Source organism: Musa acuminata, chromosome BXJ3-4, assembly GCF_036884655.1.
Source record: "Musa acuminata AAA Group cultivar baxijiao chromosome BXJ3-4, Cavendish_Baxijiao_AAA, whole genome shotgun sequence".
In the NCBI taxonomy this organism is placed as follows: Eukaryota; Viridiplantae; Streptophyta; class Magnoliopsida; order Zingiberales; family Musaceae; genus Musa; species Musa acuminata.
This window is the reverse complement of record NC_088352.1, coordinates 6,372,064-6,397,715: the sequence shown is the minus strand read 5'-3', so window position 1 is coordinate 6,397,715 and position 25,652 is coordinate 6,372,064. Positions and strand designations below refer to the sequence as shown.

General features: G+C 38.0%; 3 protein-coding genes across 3 annotated transcripts; 1 reads left to right on the top strand and 2 right to left on the bottom strand.

Moving 5' to 3' along the window:
- Window positions 1-28: 28 nt before the first annotated feature.
- On the top strand, window positions 29-5,216 carry LOC135636653 (V-type proton ATPase subunit E-like). Its single transcript, XM_065148531.1, has 6 exons — window positions 29-239; window positions 1,026-1,126; window positions 2,253-2,409; window positions 2,720-2,916; window positions 4,020-4,119; window positions 4,879-5,216. Exons 1-6 carry the CDS (start codon window positions 138-140, stop codon window positions 4,912-4,914), a joined length of 693 nt encoding a protein of 230 aa, XP_065004603.1. The 5' UTR covers window positions 29-137; the 3' UTR covers window positions 4,915-5,216.
- Window positions 5,217-6,090: 874 nt separating this feature from the next.
- On the bottom strand, window positions 6,091-7,343 carry LOC103981611 (uncharacterized). Its single transcript, XM_009398358.3, has one exon. It carries the CDS (start codon window positions 7,117-7,119, stop codon window positions 6,217-6,219), a length of 903 nt encoding a protein of 300 aa, XP_009396633.3. The 5' UTR covers window positions 7,120-7,343; the 3' UTR covers window positions 6,091-6,216.
- A 5,261-nt stretch (window positions 7,344-12,604) lies between these two features.
- LOC103980939 (uncharacterized) lies at window positions 12,605-24,416 on the bottom strand. The gene is made up of 14 exons (XM_009397477.3): window positions 23,820-24,416; window positions 23,632-23,718; window positions 21,857-21,966; window positions 21,672-21,722; window positions 20,021-20,192; window positions 19,589-19,906; window positions 19,255-19,458; window positions 18,692-19,171; window positions 18,379-18,588; window positions 17,406-17,594; window positions 15,553-15,716; window positions 14,801-14,953; window positions 13,727-13,805; window positions 12,605-13,215 (listed from the first exon to the last, which is right to left on the bottom strand). Exons 1-14 carry the CDS (start codon window positions 24,252-24,254, stop codon window positions 12,775-12,777), a joined length of 3,093 nt encoding a protein of 1,030 aa, XP_009395752.2. The 5' UTR covers window positions 24,255-24,416; the 3' UTR covers window positions 12,605-12,774.
- Window positions 24,417-25,652: the final 1,236 nt, after the last annotated feature.

The following is a 25,652-nucleotide window of genomic DNA, read 5'->3' as shown; positions in this document are numbered from 1 at the left end:
TTACAAATAAACGCACCGAATTCAGCCATCGACATCGATCGTTCCTCGCTTCTCGGTCCTCCCGCATTTCCCCTCATCCTCCTCCCGCTCCTCCCGATCGATCCAGAGAAGGAGTCGCCTGTAGCATCCAACCGAACATGAACGACGCCGATGTCTCCAAGCAGATCCAGCAGATGGTGCGGTTCATCCGCCAGGAGGCTGAGGAGAAGGCCAACGAGATCTCCGTCGCCGCCGAGGAGGTCCCTCCTGCAAACCCCATTTGTCCTTTAGATCCCCTCGGATCTCTCGCAATTTCTTATTTTCCTATCGCAATTCCGGCTTTCGATTGTTCTCTTCTTTTTCCTTTGATCGAAAGGGTCGATCGTTGTAGAATTTTATGGAATGGAATTTTTCGATGAGCTTTTACGCATTCTTTAGGTGTTGTTGATGTTATCTTCAGCGTCATTGGTATTCCTTTCGGGCTGTAATAGGTTGCAATTACGATGCATGTATATCGATAGATCATCCAGGGATTGACTATCCTCATTGTCTTCTTCTGAGACATTAATTTCCTTTATAATACATTCTTCAATCTGTTTTTCTCGATTGGTGTTGAATGCAAGAAATATTGTATGATTGTTTTGGATTGCATTATGTGCTGATCGAAGAGACGCCTGTTAAAGGACAAGTTGTTCTCTAGATGCAGTGATGATAGATACTCTTGTTAATTGTAGCATCTTAGCCATCATACCAACTTGTTTGTTTGCGAGGGCTTACATTGATTGCATGAGAAAGGAAGAACAGAGAAATGTATTTGAAGTGCTGAAGAGACTAGTTTGATTGTTTTCACATCTTTCTGGATGATGTCATACATTATAACTTTCATTTAGTTGGCTACATTGATCGTCAAGTAAAGGTGCATTGATAAAGTAGTATTTACAGTCTTGGCTGCATTAGTGGTCTCACGTCCTGTCATTTGTGTGTACTTTTCACACTTGGAAATGTTGCTTTTCAAAACATTGTTTCATACATTTTGGATCTTGCAGGAATTCAACATCGAAAAGCTGCAACTTGTTGAGGCTGAAAAGAAGAAGATCAGGCAAGAATATGAAAGGAAAGAGAAGCAAGTAGAAATTCGAAAGAAAATGTATGTGTTTAACATTTCTGTTTTCCGTACAACTATTGCTCATCCTGGACTGCCATCTCAAGATCTCTGAATTACAAGTCATTATGTATAGAGTTATACAATTGTTCTGCAAAATAACTTCACCTGAAATTCAGTGAAAGTTTTACCCCTTTTACTTTCCAATTCAGTGCCCATGCCGTGTCATTGCTTGTCCATTAGTAAGCATGCCCATGTGTCTGCCGCAATTATATCCGAGCAGAGCATGCATGAAAGCAAACATGCTGCTGGTAGGCCAGCTGCACTGGGCAGCATGGTGGGGACTTTCTGTACTTGAGCCTTTTATAATAGTTGTTATGAATCCAACTGTGTTATGTGATATTATGGGGGTATTTTCTTTCATGATCCATCTTTCTGTAACTCTGATATAAAGTGTATATAAGAAATAATAGAACTAGAAGATTAAATCAGTAAGTTGACATGCTTACTTTAAATTCTTGAATAACCCAAAGTCAGAATGACTGGGATTGTAAAGCTAAACAATCATACTTTTTATCCCACCTCAGCTTTCTTTCTGAGTTGATTTGAAGTCTTACTCTAAGATAATTTTTTTAATGTACTGTTATTTGTTACTTTGCTGAATTCATGTATGCATAGATTCCACGGTGCCTTTCTGAAACCCTGTACTAAATGAACAAAAATTTGCGAGATCACGTAAATCTGAAGCTTGTGAATGTGTGTTGAAAATGCTACTTGTTAACCATCTAAAAGTTTGAAACTGATTTTATGATATTAGTTTCATCATATTTGATGTCTCTTACCAGGGGTAAAAAACGAGTAAATATCTAGACAAAAGTGTTAACGAATTACCTTTCACATGACACCTGAGTGTCTGAGTTATTATACTAATCTAAATCTGTAAGAAGCGCAGCCCAATACACAAGGTTCCTACCATTGAACATTACTCCTACAAACTGCAACGAACCCAATAAAGATCTAAGTGATAATATTGGCTCTATTGTTTAATTGTGCTTGACATAATTATACCTGCATGTACACAAGCACAATGCAGATATTTGTGTTGTAGATTGCTACTTTTGACTTTTGATTTTCGCTCATGGTTTGACAGTGCAATATATTGTTTTTACAGTGAGTACTCAATGCAGCTGAATGCTTCTCGTATTGAAGTTCTTCAAGCGCAGGATGATTTAGTCAGCTCCATGAAGGAGGCTGCTGCAAAGGAACTCCTGCTTGTCAGTGTTAATCAAAAAGCTTACCAAAAGCTTCTGAAAGAGCTGATTGTCCAGGTTAAGATAATGCTAAAATGCTAATTGTATGTGTTTTCAGAGTCGATGTTGCATAAAGATGGTTCTTCAAATCGGTATATGCTACTTCATATACTGTGCTGCACTCTGGCCATTATCTTCAATCATAGCTGCATAAATTGCTAAACTTTATTGCAAATGCTCAAGCACCTATAGTTTCAGATGCTTCGGTGTTACTTTATGCTGATTTTTCTGATCAGTATGACAATAATGTTTTCTTCCTTCATTTATTGATTTGTCTTTAGCTATCTTTCAATATTTTGCCACAAGACTGACAATTCTTGTCCTTCAGAGCTTGCTAAGATTGAAAGAGCCAGCTGTCTTGTTGCGCTGTCGCAAGGATGATCTTCATCTTGTGGAGTCTGTTTTAAATCCAGCAAAGGAAGAATACACAAAGAAAGCAAATGTTCATCCTCCTGAAATTGTCGTAGATAATAAAACTTTCTTGCCACCTGCTCCTAGCCATCATAATGCTCATGGCCCCTACTGGTAATCTCTCTTACGTATAATTTTCATAACCATCTTGCCACCTACTGCCAATATCGATGTTGAAGATGTTCTATAGGACTCGTACCATTTTCTACCATTATAATGATACTGACTTTTGCAACCGTTCGAACCAATGTGGTTCCAAGAACAAAGTAGATACCAACATATACCATCTGATGTCACTGAAAAATAGTAAGAAGTGAGTAGCATACTAATGAGTACCAAGTTATATGATCGATTACAGGTGCCTGGTCGGAGGCTCAAATATGGGTCTGTACTTATTGTCTGATCATTATTTTAGACCATGCACCCACCTTACTGTGTTTTGTATCCATATTGCAGTGACTTGTAGCAACTTGTAAGACAATGTTCGTCCTTACATCTTATTCAAAATTTGACATTTTTGAGAATGTCTTATCGTAAGAATGTTAGTTTTTTTAATCAAACTGCACTCTAGTTGCACAGTTTACTCTATAGCAAATTTGCCTAGCAGGAGTAAATAAAATCTGTTAAATTGTAAAGATACATTATCTTAGAGAGCAGAAAGACTAAAATCTGAGACATATCTTGAGTTTATCTTCAATCAAATGAAAAATGATTGTTCCACAAGATATTTAATGATTCATTTTCAGAATGCACTACGTAGAATGTCAACCTAAGTTTAACTGAAACTTAATTTCTGAAGGCAAATATGAGTTATAGAATGATTGTACTAGGAAAAAAGCATAATCCACATCCCAATTCTTCGTTGATCTGCACATGCACATAATAAATTCCACAGCCTCCGATTGTCTTGCTAAATTTATTATGCCTTCAACGTCAACTGTGAACCATGGCAGTAAATTTTTATTTTGTACCTTTAATGATATGTTCCTTTTACCTCTATGCACTGCCTACCTTCACTTATCCTCCCTGTTGTAAAACTAATGGGCTCATAATTTCTGGATTGACGTTGTGCACAACAGCATTTAGTGCTATGGTATTTGTATGAGAATTAGGGGCTCAATCCTTAAGTTTGTCTACTTTTGTTTGAGAGACTATTTTCAGAAAACTTTGGCCACCAGGTAAAAGTATTTAACTTATGATTTATTTTGGTGTTTCAGCTCTGGAGGTGTTGTCTTGGCTTCTATAGATGGGAAAATTGTCTGTGAGAACACACTTGATGCAAGACTTGACGTCGTGTTTCGGAAGAAACTTCCAGAGGTTTTCACTTTCTTCATTAGTATCTTTTATTTTTTGAATTTGATGTTGTTCTATTATAACACTAACTTTCTTAAATCTAGCGATTGTTGTCTCGTCCCAAACTACTGCAAGAATTTTTTTATAAATGCCTTGACCTGGATTTAGCTGAAGAAAAACATCATTCCTAGCCCCCAATTCATGATCCATTTCAGGAAAAGTAGAGATATCTATGTCCAGGAAGCAATTATTTGTTAAACAGTAGCATTTAGTTCTTGTCCATTTTAACAACCCTATGAAGTAGTATTCTCAGGCTATCTCATCTTTTTAATTTGTAGTTTATATTGCCCTGGAATGTGGAGAGACCCCAGAATAGGGTTTGCCATCACTCATTAGGATTTTTTAAGATTTCTACCCAAAAACATTTCAAAAATGTTTAATCAGAACTTGTTCAAGTTCAATAATCTTTATCTTTTGAGAACCCCATCACCAATGCTTATTCCGAAAGGAATAATATAAATGAAATGTTTATTCTGACCATAATCTAGTCATATTGGGCCTCATGTTGGATTCCTGTCCCTTTATTATGCTGTGAATTGGTCATCCTTTTTTGGGTTTCTTTACTTGTTTACTGTTTCTCTGTTATCTTCCTAATACACGCATTGATGTAAAGCAGACTCTCCTGATGAGCTAATGGCTATTAGTTGATTGTTGGTCCAATTTCATCAATCATATGTACGCCGTTGACTTACCAAGAAAGCACCTTTTTACCTTTTTCTGCAGATTCGGAAGCTTCTTTTCGACCAGGTTATCGCTTGATTAGCTGATTGAATTTGGTAATAAAAAGACCGGGCCGTCTGCTTGATCAACTGAATAATTCCTGTGATACCAAATGTTTATTTCAGCAAGAAATAAATGATGGCTCAGCCATCATTGTTGAGTGTGTATCTATTTATCTTGTTTCAACCACTTAAAAATTATTTGTTGAATAATTTGTTAGCTATTCACAAACCCTAAAATTTTGGAGACTGTTCATCATTCTCTCTTTCCAAACTCCTCAGTAACATGGAAAGTTGGTGCCTATTTTATATGGCAATAAATGGACCGATGCAATTGCTACAGATTCTTGTTGGATTATGGGATTGGTCACTACCTGTTTTACATGCATATATATGCATTTTACCCAAAAAGAAAAAAAAAAAGACTCCACTATTGTTTTTATTATTATTATTTTCTACTTGGATGAAAATGTCTTTAGATTTTTATTAAAATGATTTGATCACATCTGTCATTAAAAAAAATCAAATACAAAAAGTCTGAAGTTCTAAAAAAAAAAGGAAAATACATGATTCTAAGATTACAAGACGATTAATATTACTTTTATTTTTTTTGTAATTTTATAGTAATTAATTATAAATTTTGGAAAATTTTAATTCATTTCTGATCAAATTATTTTTGTAAAAATTTGAGGGTGTCTTCATCCAAATAAAAAAAACTTTACTATTGAGTCATTATTCATAATCTCTTAAAAAATTAATTATTTTTTTTTTATTCCTCTAATTCTAATTTTATCATTTTTCTCTTTTCATGATGCCCCTATTATTGTCGCGTGCACATCTTGCATCCCTAACTTGTCTGATAGTACTTTTAATTCTTTGTTGTCGATCGTTCGTTTCGGTTCCCTAGTTTGTCTGATAATACCTTTTGTTGTCCTCAATGCTCATTATCGTTGATCGTTTTGACGTTGTTTGTCGTTCGCTTAATAAAATTATCCAAGGAGGATGAAAAAAAATAATTATATATATTTTATAAAAATAAATAAATTATTAAATTATTAAAAAAATAAGATTATAAATAGTAAATAGTAATCTCTTAAAAAGAAAAAACTCAAACTTCAAACGAATATGAGGGTATCATTTGATTAAAAAAAGGCCAATGGTATATGCTTTAAAATGCGCAAGAGAGAAAAGATAAACGCTATGATAAAAACTCCATCACAATCTGAATTCAACTCTACACTTAAAACTTCAATTATATCCCATGCTACTCTAAAGAAAGAAAAGCCAATCGAATCAAAACAATGGCCTATGAACACTTCACCAGCAATCTCTCCTTTCCATCTCATGTCATGGGTGCATCTTCGTTCTCCATACGTGGCCGAGTTCTAGTCATCGCTGCCGATGGCATCCTGCTCTTCCCAACACAGGCAGCTCCCAGTGCATCATTCTCTTCCGCATGTCTCACGATCTGCTTCATCGTCCTCTTCTTCTTCACCAGTCTACGTATACCCACTCCCATCAGAACCACCAAAGCCAAGGCAAACATTCCCCCGACGATGTCCATGGCCAAAACCCTCCACTTCTTCTCTTTACTTGCAGGAGCGTGGCCTGAAGAGCTCCCTGACGGCACGATGATCGTGAAGTGCCCTGTGCTCCTCGCCGTGCACTCGCCTGTTGATGCCGGATTCTGGAGATGCACCGACCCATCTCGGTCGAACCTAGCACATCTCGTCGAGGAATCCGGTGCAGCGACTGGGAATCTGATGGATACTGGGTCTTCCGTCACCCTGAGATCGAGCTCTGCCGAGCTTGCGTTATCGGATGCGTCGTAAAGGAAGAGGCCGATGACAGGAGCAGCAAGTTCGTAGCCCGGCACGCCGAAGTACGAAGCCGACATGCCTCTCCAGTTCTGGTACACGACCACGACTCGCCTGACGTGAGGCACTGCAAGTGTTCCTGGAGGAATGTGGGATGCGCACAGATTGGCTCCTCGCCTCCACAGACTGCTGCTCCTCAGCCGCAGAACCGAAGCCTCCATGGCCGACAAATTCGCCGGGAGGGGCACGCGGTACGCCACGCCGGTGCGGCGCCGGACCAGCTCGTGAAACGCACGATCTCGAATCAGGGAATCCATCGAGTGGGACGCCGATCCATCAGTCGATGTCCGGCCGCAGGAGGAGCTAAAGAAGGAGAATAACAAGGCCAGGAGGACGCACCCACCGTGTCTTAGTTCCATGAAGCGCATGCAATTGGATAAGACAAATAAGAGTTTTCTGGATCAAGCGAAGATGGATCCAAGACGACACACACGCACAAAGACTTGGTCGTCTCTCATGGCCGAACAGAAGAGGTGAGACATACTTGTACTCGTCTCCTTCGCCTGCATCTCGACGTTCTTATCTGTTCGATGGTTGTATGTCATGTGTGTCGGTGCCTCTGCGGCGGAGAGGAGTAACAGCTGCTCAGCTGTGAAACCAGCGAAATGTGGAACAGAAGCGGCTCGTGATAACAGTCTATTATACGTGTATATATATATATATATATATGTATATATGTATATGTATACATATATATATATATATATATATATATATATATATATATATATATATACATATATACATATATGCACATATATATATATAAAGCTTTACGAGATTGTGTGCAAAAAGAAGAAGAAAGTGTAGGTATAAATCAGGCGGCATTTCCTGCCAACTTAACAATCTCTTCCACCAAATAAAAAGATTTCTCATTTCACTATTCGCCATATTTTATGATGTGATGGTGTAGAGAGAGAGAGAGAGAGATTTGGAGCTCCCTTCACGACTAAATCTCATTGAGAGGTGCCGAGAAATGTAATTCCTAATTTATGATATGGCACGAATAAAAATAAAATAAAAAATCATTCACAAGAACTTTTATGAGAGTGTTTTCGTGGGGTTCTTTTCCATAGATGTTTCGTATATGATGAATATTGTCTCAGCGTATTAGAACCAATTGGAAAGTCTCCTTGCAATAATTATTAGAATGATATTTTTATAATATTATTTATAATTTATTTTTCTCAGTTTTATCTGATTTGTAAATGTTAAAGTGGTCTGATAGACTTTTATGATATGAATTATAATAAAATTTTTATTATTTATAGGATATTTTAAATTTTATTTTATATTATTATATTAGTCTTGTAATCACCAAAGTGATTTAGACTAATAACTTATAAAATAATATTAAATAATTAATCTTAAATATTATTAAGAAAATAATATTTATAATGATATATATAATTAAGAGATTTAGATAATCTTAAAGAAAAATTTAATTTAAATAATTAATTATAATTAGAATTAAGATTAGGATTTTAAATATAAAAATTACTAGTGAATTAAAATTTATTATTATAAATATTTCATGTGAGTTCTCATAAACTTCTCATTAATCAATCTCAAAAGTAAAAATAAATAAATTTATATATGTTTAAAGAGGTTTATATTTAAATTACAATTAATTTAAAAATACTTATAATTAATCTCACATAATGAAGAATTTGATTTTCTCGATAGATATATACATAAAATAAAAACTTATATTTTTAGGTGATGGTAAGAATTTATTTGCATAATCTCGTAATTGAATTTTTCGAATGTGCACTATGAAAAATATGCATGCGTTTGATATAATAAAAGATAAACTAAGAATATAAATTATATTTAAAGAAATAAAAGAATCGAATTGCCATGTAATCGATCTGACTCACACCCTAATAAATTGAAGCTTTTGATTTAGACTCAATACCCTCCAAATTCTAACTCGACGAGAACAAATAATATGCTTAAAAACGAATTAGGTAACTAAGAAAATTGATTATACTTATCATGGGATCTATGATTGTAATCTGCTCATCCTCTCATGTGGAATAACATGAGATTTCCAACCACACGAATTATTTGTATTATCATCATCATCATATCATATTAAATTGGAGGTTTGCTAACTTGATGGGACGTGAATCCACTGGAGATTCACTGCTGTCCAGATCAGCCTGACGTGACACAAATTGATATAGAAAGGGGTGGGCGGGAGCAGACCAAACCCTTCTTCATGATTCTGCCCTTCCTTCGTGGGACAGCCAAACTGGGTAGCCACCCATGAGACACTGATCACCTCGGTACTTGTACCTTCCTCCATCTCTCTCTCTCTCTCTCTCTCTCTCTCTCTCTCTGCTTCCCAACTTAGACCTAGCTAAGAAGCTTTTCCAGTGCTTTCCTGATCTATCTGCATCACCTTCTTCTCATTTCCATTCATTAATACTGTGAGTTTCCTGTGGTGACAGGAGATCTTTCATTCGATCCTATCATATCTGCATTGAAATGTTTCTGCAGCCACAGATTCTAAAGGTTCACTATTGACCGTGACGGCAGGAAGAGACGACGATACGATAACTAATGACAGTAAGAAACGATTAATCTTAGCCCAAGAGCTCGTAAGCAAGCTTTTCTACACAGGTGAAAGCTAGCAGAAAGGCAAAGACGAGAGTCGATGGCAGACAGTCAAACAGGATAATTAGCCCACGTTTGTCCGCTAAACTATTTCACCCATTCATGCATCTTCTTTAGAGACGAATACTTTCCCCACCCTCACAAGCTGCGCACCAGTTTCATCCAAGAAACCATGGCATAGCATCTGCTTCACGAACCCATTCAATAATTCCATCAAACTTTTACGCTTGACCCATTGCTACCTGCACAGGGATGATAGAGTACTCCCTCAAAAGGGGAGCCTACCTTCCAAGTCGCTCTTAGTTTCGAGAGCCATCATCAATATCTGGACATATAGATCAAAGCAGCATGAAATGATGGCGTTACCTGCATGCAGCTAGCATCATTATTTGACTTGAGACTTGGAGATGAGCAGCTAACTCGGGACATGTAGTTCTCAATATTCGTACTTCGCTGGTTCAGCTCCAGTAATGCAACATCTTTCATGCTTACAGGACGAAGGGGCAGCAAGTCACCGAGTAGTAGAATCTAACGTGACTGGCATATGTTGAGATGCATGGCTTATGACTTACTTTGTATCAGTCATTTTGTGATGATGATGATGATGAACTCGACAGTACAGAGAACAGTAATGTAAATTAATGTTTAATTTCCGCTTGGTGGATCTATGAACATAAAACTTTATTGTGTATATTTTTATGGTATTTAATTACATAGTTAAGTTTGTGATAGCTACCTTTCAATTCAAAGAAATGATTAATCGAGTAATAGCATGAGTCGATCGATCCAATAAAGGATTTCAGTAAGATACAGGTCCATATGCTGAACCAGCAGATCTGAGGAAAGGATTTGATTGGACGTTGTGACGGATGGGAATCTCTAGCGAGGTCAGAGGCTACCATTATATGCTTTTGTGGAGATAGGGTTTGAGGTTGAAAAGACGCATTGCAGAGAGCCTAAGGGAATCTCTCTCTCTCTCTCTCTCTCTCTCTCTCTCTCTCTCAAGATCAATGTTACCCATGGCCATGTTCGTCTTCTTCCACCACCTGTTGCTTTCCTTTCTTAGGTAGCCAATTTGATGCAATACTAATGATGAGTTTCTGTATTACCAATGATGATTGTCCACCTTCTCACTTCGGTTGCCTCTAAATGTATACTTTTAATTCGAATAAAACACAATAAATGACTCCAAAACGAGTTTACCGGTCATATTATCTCAATCACAACAGTCAATAAGAATCCTCTTCATTACGAGTCCTCCCACCACACAAGAAATACTTCGCGTGCATGAGAAAACCAGCTTCTTCTCGAGGCATGCAGTAATCAGGCATCGTCGTACACACATACACGTACATGGCTAGAGCTTAGATCTCAATCTCAAGTGATAGGGGTATCCTAATCTTTTACGAGATGTGGGAGGTGACTTGTAGTTGTTGTCGATGTATATTGGCAAGAGCCGTAGGCGAGTCCTTTTGACAGCTTTCCGGGCCCTGCCTGGAGTTGTCTGGTCTCTTCCGCCGGAGCTTTCATAAGGTTCATCAACCCCAAGGTGGAGTTCTTCTGCTCACACATGCATACCTCACATCAAAAAATTTGCATGAAAATGTACAGACATTGTACACACACACTGATTCGAGAAGTATTAGTCTCCAACACAGGCATGGCATGTGGCATTTCGATCGGTATAAAACCATGTCGACCGAAATGCCTACAGAACTGGTGTGCTCGCACAGATGATACAAGTATAACGTTAGCATCCAGGGAGGGATTCATACATGCAAGCGTAGCAGAAGAGCTGTATCAGTATGGGGTATCAGATGTGATCTTCTATGTGAATGTCATGCAAGTGATGCACGTAATCTATGTCATTGTCATTCTTACACATTAGTGTTCGTCTCCTTTGTCACGACTTTTCATGAATTTGATGTTGCATGGATGAAGTATGATGCATCCCAAAAGAAACTGTATAGTTTAGCCCACGCAGAAAGATATACGCACACTCTCGAAGTAAAAGAAACTACATAGTTTCACCTGGTTAAAGTAGCTGTATGTAGGAGACAAAAGGATGCAACAAAGGGATTAAACTAGTGTAGTGAGTGTTAGCTTAAAAGAAAAGAGAGAGAGAGAGAGAGAGAGAGAGAGAGAGAGCTGTCCCTCCCATTGTTCGTCCAACCATGACAATATTATACTATGGTTTTTTTGTACTGTATGGTGATGTGATGTAAGCCGCTGGAGTAGCTATTTAAGGGGCTTCTCCCGGATTCAGAGCCATCAGCTTGTTCAGTGAAGTGCCCTTCTTCTCTTCCCTCTTGTTTCTCTTCATCAGCGAGCAGCTGGATAATAGGATCTCAAGTATGGGTTGCGTCCTTGTTCTTCTCGAGGAACCTGGGTTCTTACTGGGATCAAACGTATGCATGAGGGGATGAACTCCGTAGTGTGTCGGGCAGGAAATGGGATTGGGTAAAAGAGAGCTTTCTTCAGTCCACTCACGGGTGGGTGCAGGGTTTCTTTAGCTGCCGACTCATTCATCCAAGTATCAAGAACTACATATATGGCACTGCTTGGTATCTGAATGAATGATGCGGGAGGTAAACTGGATCCTGTGCTGCCTGTGCTTGGACTGAAGGGAGCTCCCTTCCTTGCATCCTCATGCATGAAAGACTCGGTAGTTGGCTTACGATCACCTGCTCTTCATCTTTGATTTTTCTTCTTCTTTTCCTCTCTTCTTCATTTGGGTTTCTTCTTCTTCAGTAGTTTGTGTTCTCGCCGAATGATTCTTTTATGGAGAACTTGTTTACGCTTTGTTGTTTCTACTGTTTTCTTCTTCCGAGTGATTTGTTGTGAGTAACAAATGGCGTAAGTTTGATGCTTAGGTGATCATTATTATGAAGCTTGGAGACTACGTAATAGCATCGTGTCATTGCGAGGGGAAGATTGACCAAACATTAGTCATCATTTTTATCACTTTATATATATATATATATATATATATATATATATATATATATATATATATATATATATATATTTCTGCACGTATAGAGTGAATCATTATCACTACAGTAATTGGAAAGCAACAGAATCTTCTAACCATGCCTTCTTTCGATGCAATATCTTATTTGCTTGTGATTCATGTTCTTGTTGACCAAAGAACAGAAGATGGCAAAGAAGACACTGCTGAAGAGCACTGCCAGAACAAAAGGTTTCCACAGCAGCCAATTTTTCTGACTCTTGGAAGAAAGAAAGAAATCATGTGAACTGCTAAATGAGGCCAACACTTGGATACATTGCTGTCAAACGTCAAAGAAGGAAAAGAAACAATCTCGCATTTGCAGGAAGAAAAAGGAGTAACAAAAAATATGGGGAGGCGTGACCAAATGATGTTTCTCACATCAGAATGATCACCGTCTTCTGGTGGTGGTGTTCACGTTGTCAGCTCCGTCGGGCGGCGGTTTGATGTACTTTCCCAGCGTCTTCTGCCGCGCCCGCTTCTTTATTCTTCGAATCTTATCTTTGCTCTGCTGTTTTCTCCTCTCTTTCTGCTGCTGCCGCATGTTCCGCTCCCGCTCGTACACCCCCCGCCATACGACCTCACCGGTTTGCGGCCACAGCCATCTCCGGTCAGGGCGATCGGAGTCTGCTTCCTCCGCCCGATCCTCATCCATGCCTTTCAGAGTGGCGTATGAGAACCACCTGATCCACATCTGACCTCTCCTATTCTCCAGCCTGTGCTGCTCCTGCATCTCCCCCGACTCCGGATTTACATATACCATCCTTCGTGCACTATGGTACGCCCACACGTTCGCAAGAAGCTCCAGCAGCCGCGAATAGCATTGTCTGTCCTGTAATATACAGTACCAATAATGTTGGTTTGGAGCTCACAGGCCCTCAAAATCTAATAAAAACTAAGAACTACAGCAGTTTAGTGTTCCCATCCTACATGAACATTATAAAATGCATTATATATTCAGTTATAAATTGCTTGGGTTGCGATAACTTTCAGATGCATGTTCTTAATATTCCAAGTCCATTAGCTTACAAACTATGGTGGAATTCCTACTCATGACCTTGCTATTAACAATCAGGATTTCTATCATGGCATTCTTTTCTCTCTGTCATGAAAATGATAAATAGCAAATGTCACTTTTGAGGTAACAGCACTCAAGATTTACTAGATAGGGAACTTGAAGACAACAATTCGTACTTGAGTGGAACAAGGATGTTATGTCAATTACCATTGGAAGGAACATTCATCACTACATTATTATAAGAGACTTCAGCTGCCAAGTAAAGATCCAATAAGATCTAAAATATCACTGAACAAAGATAATGAAGTTAATGAGTGAATAGTACCTTCGACGTGCTCAGAAAACAATGCCCGCTCGTGTGGTGATCATCATACGCCAGTGCATCCATTTCATCTACAAACATCCTGAAAAGAAAATGGGCAGCTAGAGGTATAGATTGTATGACTGGCAAAATGAGGAAGTGAATTTCAGATATACATTGTGACAAAACATATATACCATAGATATTATCTCAAAATCAAAATATTCAATAAAACTTCGCATGATGACAGATACCACAGATTAGTTGACTACATACAGAAAGCCCACCAAACTTCATAGGAAGCAAATTGAATGTGGTTTCTTTTACCACCAATTAGATCTAGCATAAATATCTTACCTCTTCTTAAAATTTTTGATCATCTATTGGAATTGGCATTTGCCAAACCTTGAGTGATTTGCTTCATAATCTCTAATTCCCATAAGTTGGTAGGGTAGCAGTTCGAAAAATCAACAATATTTCTTAGTTGGCATTTCCATTTGAGCATCCACACCATGTAGATCTCTGTTTTTGTTCTGGAATGAGCATTAGATAAATCACTAAAACTAGAATAAATTGTTGCTAGCTCCAGCATAGCCACTAGAACTTTCTAATGAATTGTCTTCTTATGGCAAAGTATTGTCCTTTGTACCTTCCTGTACATATTAGAGAGCTGCTAGTAGTTAGGCTGATCATTTTGTGGCAATGTTCTTCTGATTCCAATAACCCACACAAAATTTGCTACTACCAAAAAGTGTAATGAGAACTTAAAATGTTATTGCAACATGTTGGATTTAAATGGGCCACAAAGATTTGATATGCACCACTATGACTATTCATCTAATGAGTCTGTTGTTTGGTGCCTTCATGCATTGGTACAAACCAGGATGATTAACCTTGTTTGGGTTTCTGATAATCTTGATAAATCAAAATTTTCATTTTCTTTCACTACTAGTGGCCATAAACCATGTAGTCTTCTTTTTCAACAAACATAAATTATTCAATATCATTATAGACATAAAAATTATGTTTCAAGATATGCAAGTAGTTGCTCAACATGTGCTAACCCTATGAAAACCCATCAACATGGATGCATCATACCTTGAAAACATGACAAACTCAAGGAAAGACCTCGTTGGCAAAACCCAGCTGTGCATAACCGACCAGGAATCCCCATCTTTTGGCATCAGAGGCAATGAATTCCAATCAAGTTGTATATTGTACATTCTTCGGAGAACCTCAGCGACAGCAAACCTTCATAAAGTAAAATAAAGGTCTAAAATAAGTTACTGATCGTTCATGAATACACTAAATTTCACAAGGCATCTCCATCATGTCAAGCTTTCTAAACTCCTTCAAGCATAATCCCCAAGAATTATGTATGCAGTGATAAAGAAGCAGTCTTCTTGTAACCAGATGGAATGGTTAAAACTAGCTGCTACCAGGTAAGACTTTGTGCTTTGGATTTTAAATGCCACATCAGTTGCTCAGATGAGACCAGCCATGAGACGTGAAACTTCCGAAACAAAATAAAAGAATGGAAGATGCATGACCATATTTAACAAAATCACATTGTTTCAAGTCAACGAAAGTTCATCTTAAGTCTAAAGCCCCATAATCTAGGTGTGGAAACCTAGCGTGTTAACTTTGGATATGTATCTTGATTCTTGAACATACTCTATATGTGTAGCTTTCATCATAAAAGTGTGTGAAATCACAGGTTCCTTAACACGCAGTTTATAGTAGCTGGAGAATGATCACTATAAGCTTTTCTTGTTTGCACTAAAACTTTTTGTATATTGAAATGTATTGACAAGAAAAAGATACAGGAGTGACAAAATCATCTGCCTGACCTGCAGTTTCCAGCATTTATGGCATCACAAAAATCCCAAAAATCCAGATGCTGACGATTTCTTGGATCTTTGTCCAACCGAATCCAGAAGTACAAAGCATCTCCATGCCTTCGTTTTTGAATGGCCTCCAAGAGTTTGGCTTCAGCTTCTTTAGATAAACTGTTCTGTAGATAGAAATAAATACCACAGTTAACCCATTTAATGAAACAATAGTTATGTTGCCGATTATTAGTCTCTACATGTTTCATATGCAATCACAACATCATTTAACCACTGTGTTGAAGGTTTTAGATACAAGTTTTCATATTGAATTTCTAGCCTCCATGCTTCCATAAAAAGAATTAAGCAAAGAAAACCATATTTATCTGCAAATATAAAATAAGTTGGCCAAGAATCAAGAGACAAACTATTGCACTTTCTGCCTGCTACATTTTCCAAAATGAACAATCAAGTAACTGCAAACATATTCAGTGTATGTCATCAAGGCATTCCCCTTCGAAACAGTAAAACAAAAAAAAATGATTAACATATATAGCAACTAATTATATCTATGTTCAGCAGCTTCAGTTAGTTCAATTGGAAAAAGAACATTAAACAATTAGTGATAAACACACTGAAATAAGATTAAAGATTAAAGAAGAGCAGAAAATGGAACAAGAGAAGGTAAGAACAAGCTGCAAGAGTAACAAGTGTGCTACAAGAATGATTTTTGTATGTTGTAACCAGAAGGCAAAATTATGGGAACAAAACAACACTGCATATGGAAAGTAGAAATATAGAACATAATAGTAAAGAAATTGCATGTGACAAATTGGCAACATTGGTGAATCCAAAGCAATGCAACAAAGGAGAAGCCTCAAAAGCCATGGTGTACTACCAACTTAGGTCATTTCAATGCCATAAAAGCTGAGACCAAGGGTTGTTCTACAGCAGTTGCATGCAGTGAAAAATAAGACAATTAGTGCAAAAGATTTACAGACACCTAACAGAAATGCTATTATTCTTGTATACCATGTTATGGCATTCAAACAACCCATATAAGTTATGGAGCACAAGTCATCAGGAGAATATGCCATCTCAGTTTCTCACCATAAAAGCAGTGTCTTGATCTGACTGAACCTCTATCAGAATACTAATAGTAAGCTCATCTGGTCTTATATACCAATAAACCTATCATCAATTCCTGATGTGGGATTAATTGGGGTACTATGGTTTCTCCCTACCTAGGCTTCACATCCTTAGTCAAATCTTAATACATCTACCCAGGCTTCACATCCTTAGTCAAGTCGTAACAAATGGCCCACATGCATTACAAAATAGGTCCATCTAATCTTATTTAGAAAATCAACCATATCCATTCCCTATATGGGACTAATCGAGGTATCACACAACAATTTAATGTTTGTCAATCAATTAAAGGTTTATTGTTTATCCAAAAATAAATGATGTTGGTTGTCAAATGAATGGCGTTGATAAGTGTAACAAACCAAAAAACATGGTAGCTTGTACTTGTTGAGAAACAAAAAAAAGGTAGAAAATTTATAACATAACCCAGAAAGCCTTGTCAGCCATCTCATCCTAAATATATGGTCAAGATTAACATGACTTTTTGAGTCTAGTGATTGCTAAAGTTAGGTAAAGAAATTTATACAAGTTATCAAGTTTAGAAATATTCCTACTGTCATAAAGCATCATTAAAAAAAACTACTTTCGAAAGTAGAAACACAAAATTTAACACAACATTGCTATTTGAACAGGAAAAACAGGGATTTTAGCCTTCAACAATAGAGGCATTGCCACAAAAAACACATGGATCTATACAAACTGTAAAATTATTATAAATCAATACAAACCTTCCTAGCTGAAGCTCTCCATGATTGGAAACCAATCCAAGCATTCTTATGTACACGATCAATCCGGTTAGCCAAAGCAAAGAATGCTCCATATTCACCAAGCACATCTCGGTAATATGAATTACTTAAAAGTGGAAGACGAGAAGAAGCATCTATATCATCAGCTCCAGGTCTTCGTCCTTTAGAGGACTATTAAATAACAATATTTCATGGTTAGCAGGAAAGATTAGTAAATAGCCAGTCATAATGACAATAAGAACTGTTTAATTGTTAAACATAAGAATTCTCATACTGATAGGCACGTGCTGGCATGGATCAAGACATACCATGCCAGACAGGTACTGAACAAGTTATGTCGACATATGTCAGCGGTGCTAACATATGACTAGGCTAGATTTGGTTTGACAAAGCACAGAATCATACTTATGCTGATAAGGTAACAACCAAACTCCCTTGCCCAGAAACAATGGTCATTGGATAAGAGTACAATCATCAAAAGAAGCTTCTTGTGGTATCCTTTGAATGCCTAATAATGTATGCAGCATAACCGAACAAGAAGAGAAGACCAACCTACTAAGTACTCAGTAAACTAGATATTATCTATATTTCAACAAATTATCTAACTTTTTGCCTAGACATGATTCCCTCAATTTTTACATGTTCAGTAACTTCTGAAAGAATGTAAAGTTTCCACAATTCGTAGGCATAAGATTAGAATTTTGAAACATATGATCACCTGCTTTGGCTAAGACCAGTATCTAACATATGGATGCAAGTCATCCGTGTAATCATCAGCCAGCTTTTTTTCTTGTAATTAATTGAGACAGAGATGGCAAGGTGGCTATATATCTTTTCTTCATAAACTACTTTCAGTAATCGTTGTCACTTTTCTTTATGATCATTATGGAATGACGTATTGATATGATGTTTTGATAACAAATTTGTCATAATATAAGATTTTTCAACGACTTACTAAGCCAACTCCACGATAGAGCGAGGTTTGGTGCAGGAAAGGCCAAGCCCCTTCACCAAAATAAGGTTCATATACACACAGGAGCTGACCTGTCCGCTCAAGCGCTCTTTCATCTCTCTCATGCAATTCATTTCTTGCTCTGTCAGCTCTTTTAGAACTCCTATAGACTTCCTCCCATGTTCCATGAGGCTGATCACTCCTATCCTTCAACTGCATCGAGTTTCAACAGAATATGCTCTGAGGAAAAGTGGTTAAAAGAAAGTCAATACAAATTGTTAAACGATAGTGAAATGTAACAACCCTACTTTCTCACCTCTTCTTCTTCTATTCGCCTTTTAGCATTCATCATCTCTATGATTTTCTCTTCCTCCCAGGCTATCGAGGAAAATGCTTCATCGAAATTTGCAGAAGTATTACCAGAATTTCTTTGATTGAACTGCTCCTCAACTTTGTCTAACATTTTATATCTTTTAAAGCTTCCGTTCAGATTATCCATGCCTCTAATATTCAAAAAAAGATCCCATTGCCATTCCTCTCTTAGTTTCACAGGTATCTCTTCAATAGGCTTAGGAGGTGCAATTTCTGATGGAAACTTGACAACCATTTCTAGCAATGAAACATAGCCTTGGATCGTTTCAGTTGCCATTAAGTTTCTGGCATGCCTTTTCCCATCTGATGCAACTTGCTGAGCAGATAGAGACAATTTTCCATTTGAAACTACTTCAAGCAAAATCTTACTCAGTGTGTCAACTTTCTCTTTAGAAAAAAGATATGCATTCATCCCATTGACAACCTAAGCCATAAACAACGCAGTCATTCATTATGAATACGATGCAAGAACTGGCAAAACAAAGAGGTATTTAGACATCTACATACATATTTGCTAATCATGACAAGGTCTGGAGCAACAACCAACTTTCCTAGACTCAGAGCTTGCATAAGAATATTAGGAAAGAATTGCTCCTCAAGAAATGATCCATATATTACAATATCTGCTATGTCCATAAAGTTGTTCATGTCTTGATCAACTATAATATTTTCCACAATGCTGTTTGGAAAGCCAACCTTCTGGGCAATTGCCTGAAATTATTCATAGGACAATGACATTAAAGAATAGAAATTGAAAAAAAAAAAAAAGGATCCAGAAACAAGGAGCAAGCTCAGGAACATTAGAGCAAGGATGAATGATGGCTTTAAGAAAGAACATTACCTCCAAAGCAGTCCTGCTTGCAGCAGTCAAATTGGGACTCAAAATGCCAATTTTTAGAGAAGAAAAAGAAGTATTCACACATGGAAGCTGCTGGAGCAGTGGTGTTAGTGCTTCCAGGATCAATGCATGATCTATTAACATACCACTATATGAAAATTGACTGCTGACAATAGCAATGACAAAGTCCTCTGGTCCATAACCCATATTTTCTTTTAAATTATGGTGTTTCTGTTTAGCTGATCTATCTGCCTCCCATGCTTCAGCAGGAGAACCAGGAATAACCAGAAAGTTATCAACATCAAATTCTGAATACATCATCTGAAGAACAGAAAAAAGATTGATAAACATTATAATACAAATCTACCAAGTTATATCTGAGCCCTGTGTGGATCAATATCAGTGAAAAGATTCAGCATGACAAGAACATATTACCGGCATTATATACATTGGAAACACTACAACGGTAGCTCTACTAAAAGCTTGCTTCCAGTCACTCAAAAGCTGAACCTGACCATTTGCAGCATATTTATTTAGATGAAGGGCCAGAGACCTTTCATGGATGGTCCAGATTACAGGTACATTTTTAAAAGGCTCCTGCAAAAGACTGTAAGCCAGCATGAATATATCACCTTGAAAGAAATATAAGCACTTTTCTGATTTAGATTTCTATTAGCAACATATGAACAATATTTAACAGTACATTTATTTCATTTTTTCTTACTCCTTTCAAGTTTGATGGAGTCTATTCCAGATGCATTAATGAAGCATACGATCCTTCTATTTTGGAAATAGCTCCATTAGAGCAAGGAGCCAGCCGTGAGGAAGCATGTACAGTGCCAGTGGCATGGAAGATCAAGGTGAATTTGCCTGCAGCAAGATAAGCAACTCCACTTATGACCTCCAAGATCACACCACTAGATTGATGATGGATGAGACCCCAATCTTGAGACCTACCAGTTAAAAGGCCAAGAGCTCCTCTGTTCCTTTACCCTCTACCTACGCTGCTGGCTGTGGGCACTGCGACTGCAGCTAGCTAGAAGAAGCAAAGGAAGAGCGAGAGAGGCAGAGGTCCATAATGGAAAGGGGAAGGAGGAAAAGAGAGACAAAGTAGGAAAGAGGATGAGCAACAAAGTGGCGGAGGTAAATAGATTTCGGGCTGCACGAATGGTAACATAGCATGGATGCTATAAGTAATTTAACCGTTCAACCTATCAAGATCAACAGTGGATAAGGATAGTTCTCATAGCTATTCGGTTTATCATCAACAACTCAAGTTTGTCAACCTGTTAAATTGAAAGCAAAGTCAGGAGGTGTGTTTTTAACAGACCGAAACTGACATTAACTGGACCAATGACGGAAACCAAGCTAAATCAAACCGAACTCAATTTGGTTCAATATTTTGGGTTTTCTTGGTTTGAATTATCAGCCATACCACAGAGAATAAAAACAAGGTAGAAAATAAGAATTCAGATTTTTTTAATGTCTAGTTAGAAAGTAAAACCCAGCAGGCCTTTATAAAGGTGCAAGTATGGGGCCTATGGGCTACACCATATATTTTGATTTGGGATACATGGAGAATAAGACTAGTTGGTTCATTGTTTTGGGTCCTGGTTCATATTAAAATTACTCACTTGCTACTTTGGGCAAAATATATTGGTGACTAATACATCTACTAAAAGATACAAAGTAAAAGAGTTAAACTACTTGCTTTTATCTTTTAGTGTTTTATTGTCTAAGCTTATTTTGTGCAATTCAAGAGTTAGAATGTACATGGGCTTCATTTCCTTTGGTTAATAGTTAGTAAATTTACATCTATAGAATTCAATTTCAACATTTAAAATCAATTACAATGGTAATAACTAATAACTTGAAAATATAAAAACATCATATAAGCATGCCAAACATAATATACACAGGTACAGTGAACAATATCTCTGACAGTAACTAGTTTAGCATCCATATAGAACCAAAAAAATGAATTTTCACTGAAATCTCAAACCAAACACAACAAACTACACTGAAGAATCTGCATGTTAAGTCATTAAAGTGAAAATAGAATTAGAATTATGGAAGATGAGTTTACCATGAAATCAAAGGCCTTGAGTCCAGAGAACTCACAAGAATACCATTATAGCTGCAGAAAGAATGTGAAAAACCCAATCAGAAAGCAATTTATCAAGAAATTAATAATGTTTCTATCAGAAGACACTTAAGCACATTAAGAAAGTAAATATATAATATTTTAACTAGGTCAACTTTGTCACTTACTCTAACCAATCTATGGTGATTTCTCGTTTTTTTGTTATAGGCAGGATGCAAACAGATACCCCTATAGTCTGCCAAACAGAATGAACAGGACCATCTTCAAATGAGAAGACCTGCAACATATGAAATATTTTGTCAGAATGACATGAAAACTAATTTGACCAATCAGTACGATATTCCACATTAGTAGTAGATCATCTTCCCAGTGAATGACATGAAAACTAATTTGACTAATCAGCACAATATTCCACATTAGTAAATCATCATCCTAGTGGATAAAAGAGTCAACTGAATCATGGAAGAACAAAGAACTTCATAGAACATGTTCTGAAGCCCCACAATGAGCACAATCCTCCACTATGTAGACAAATTTTCCAATAAAAGCCCTCCAAAAGGATTTTAAAGAATAGGAAAAGCTTGTAAAATGAAGCATGAAAATACATTAAATCACTCTCTATCAAGTTGCACTAGGATCATTTTACACGTGTCACAACCCGGGCCCGATAGACTAATTGCCCTATCAACTTCGTTGAACCCAAACCACTGAAAGTTGATACCAGTACACCCTCCACGCCATGACAGGTCCTCTTGACTCCATCCATGGGTAGCTTTTTTCTGCTTGAGCTCTCTCACCAGCCCCAATACTCGGTCGATTATGATACCAAATGTCACGACCCGGGTCTGGTAGACTAATTAACCTATCAACTTCGTTGAACCGAAACCACTGGTCAAAATGCTTAAGCTGAGGTTGATAATAGTACACTTATTAAACTCTTATGAGCCAATCTTAACCTTGCTCACTTCTAATATAGGACTAATCGGAGAGTTACAACAAGGGTTTCCATCTATGAGTTCCATATTCATAGCTCAAGTTACTTTTAATGGGATGGACACCTATGCATTTGTGACGTTTAACATGTAACCTGAAGCTTCCAACTTAGCAGTTGAAGTCACATATCATATTTATATATATAGGAAAAAAAATTAAAAAAAGAGAATATTTCACATGGCGTAATATGTTTTTCTATGAAACAGATCATTTGAAAGGCCAGCTACAACTTGCAATGGTGCATTGAACTTTGAGAAGATTGAACCATGCAATCGAAACCTAATTGTATTCACTAGATTTCAAAATCATTTATTTTATGAATTTTTAGCTATAACTGAACAAGTCAAGTAATTGTTTTTCATTTACCCAGGAAAAGCGAAACTAATTACATGCTGAAAACTGCAGATGGCTCAGTAAATTTGACTCAGCTATGGGTTTCATTTTCATGGTTCAAGTTACTTTGTTACTTTTAATAAGATGGACAACTGTGCATTTATAAGGTTTAATTTGTTGTACTAAACCTGAGGCTTCTCTGCCACCAGATCTTTACAGTAGAAGTCATATCTTATATTGTCTGTAATGTGTGTATATATATGGGGGGAAACGTAAAAAGAGAATACTTCACGAGGCTTAACATATATCTCCATGAAACAGCTCCTTAGGAAAGCCAGCTAAAACATGCAATCGGAATTGAACATCGAGAAAAATGAATCATTCAAATCGAACCTAATTATATTTTTACCAGATCAAAAAATCGTTTTTATTGAATTTTTAGCTAAAACCGAACGGGTCAAGCAATTATTTTGTCATTTTCCCAAAAAACCAAAACTGCGGATGAATCAGTAGATTCGACTTCAAACTCAACTGCAGTCACTTCATCTACAAGCCAATGAAATCAACATCAATCTTTTACTTCCGAAATGCAGCATCAATCGCTTTCGAAACTGACCTCGACATCATAACCGATCTCCTTGAGGACGCTTGCAATGCTGACCATCTGCAGCTGCATGGCATCGGGGAGCAGATCCGGGAACACCTGCGCACCAAAAAAAGGAACGGAAACCCACCGCCATGAGACACCCACCCATCAGCAACACCGCGGAACCAATATAACTAGCACAAAGAACCGAGAACCACCAGCGCAAGCAGCGGCTTCCGGAGCCCGAACCGCCGCGGTGGTCTGCCCCCGAAAGCCCCGGAGGCCGACGAATTCGCCTCCCGGCTCTCCCTCTCCCACCTCTCCAGCAGCTTGGTGGGCACGAAGCGGATCCCTTCCCCGAAGTCCAACCCCTGGATCTGGGCCAGTCCCCCGCCGCCGGCGTCCCTCTCTCCGCCGGGCCGCTCGACGGCGGACCCCGGGAGGAAGGCCTGGAAGAGCGCGATGACGAGTAGGAAGGCGGCGACGGTGAGGACCCACTGGACGTATCCGACCTTCTCGGAGAAGAGGAAGCGGGCGAGGCGGGATCGAGCGCGGTGGAGGGAGGAGCGGCCGACGGCGGGGGGCGGGGAGGAGCGGAGGAGGGGGCTCCGCTTCGGCGGAGCTCCTACTACGGCCGCCTCGAGGGAACCCATTCTACTGGAGAAGCATGGAGGAGGAATTGAGCTTCAAGAGTAGCGGCAGTTAGTGAAGGCTTCGTACGGCGCCGGAAGCCATGAAGGGAAAGAACAGGTCGGGAAGAGTAGCGTAGCGTTCGAGCAGAGTCGGAAAGGGTGGAGGAGCGCTCACTGTGGGCGAACATGGGAATAAGGGAAAGGCTGGTGGGGTAATCGGACGAAGGATAGCGACGCGGAGGGCTACGCGGATGATCCGTAACCGTACATCCGTTGTCGGGAGCCGGGTGATGTGATGACAGCTCCCTTCGTCTTTGGAATAGGAGGGATTTCTCATGAAAAGTAGTAATTTACCACAACACCCCTATCTTCATTTTGACCTTTTGCCCTCCGATAGAATTATATCTACGAAGATACCCCTGAAGCGCTCGATGCCACGTTGATGGCGTCCGAGTACGTACACGTGTAGCATCATAATTTTCTCAAATAAAAATATATTTTGTTAATTTCTCCCAATAAATATATTATATCCTATATTGGGTAGTATCAATTTTTTCAAAAAAAAATTCTTTTTTAACTTAACAAAAGTGTTTTCTACACATAATATTATTTTTATATTATATAATAGTATTTTTAGTAATATAAAAAATATGATGTTAAAGATATTATAATATAGTGTAAAAATACTGTAAATATAATTTAAATTAAAAAAAAATAGTGTAGTACAAAAAAAATATTGTAACTGATTATATGGATCGGTCCAAAAAAAGAAAAAGAGATTTAAAGTGTTAGAAAACAAAGAATGTTGTTATGAAATTCTGAAAAGTGCTTTTTTTTCCGGAAAGGGATTATTTCGGAGAAACTTTCAGTTAGAGGGCATCATCGTCATTAACTCTGCTTTATCTTTGTAGCATTAATGTGACGTCGCTTGGTCGGCTCAAAGGTCAGAACTAATCGACGTTCCTTTCAGAAATAGAAGCTCACGCGTTCAATCCGAACTGCTACGCTAACATCGAAACCTCCCTTAAAAAGATTTACTTATGCCTCTAAATACGACGGATTTGTTTTGACGTGAGTTCTTATGGCGAGACAGTAATACGTCGTGCATTAAGTTTCGCGGTGATGGATGGACGGATGCGAGTAAACTGGAGGGACCAAAGGAAAAAAGACATGCCGAGGACTCATCCCATGTGATGGGCGACACCCCATGTCTCACGAGATCTCCCCATCACATTGAACGTGGACCCCACGCAAAGCCAGACATCTACCGATCCAAGAAGACATTATATACGTATGAGTACCTAATGTTTTGACGGTCGGATGGAAAGAATAAGATAATGAATCTACCTGCTACGATGTAGCCTTCGTTCTGCAAGGACAGTAGTATCTTATTATCAAAGGTCTGTGTCGATCTGATCA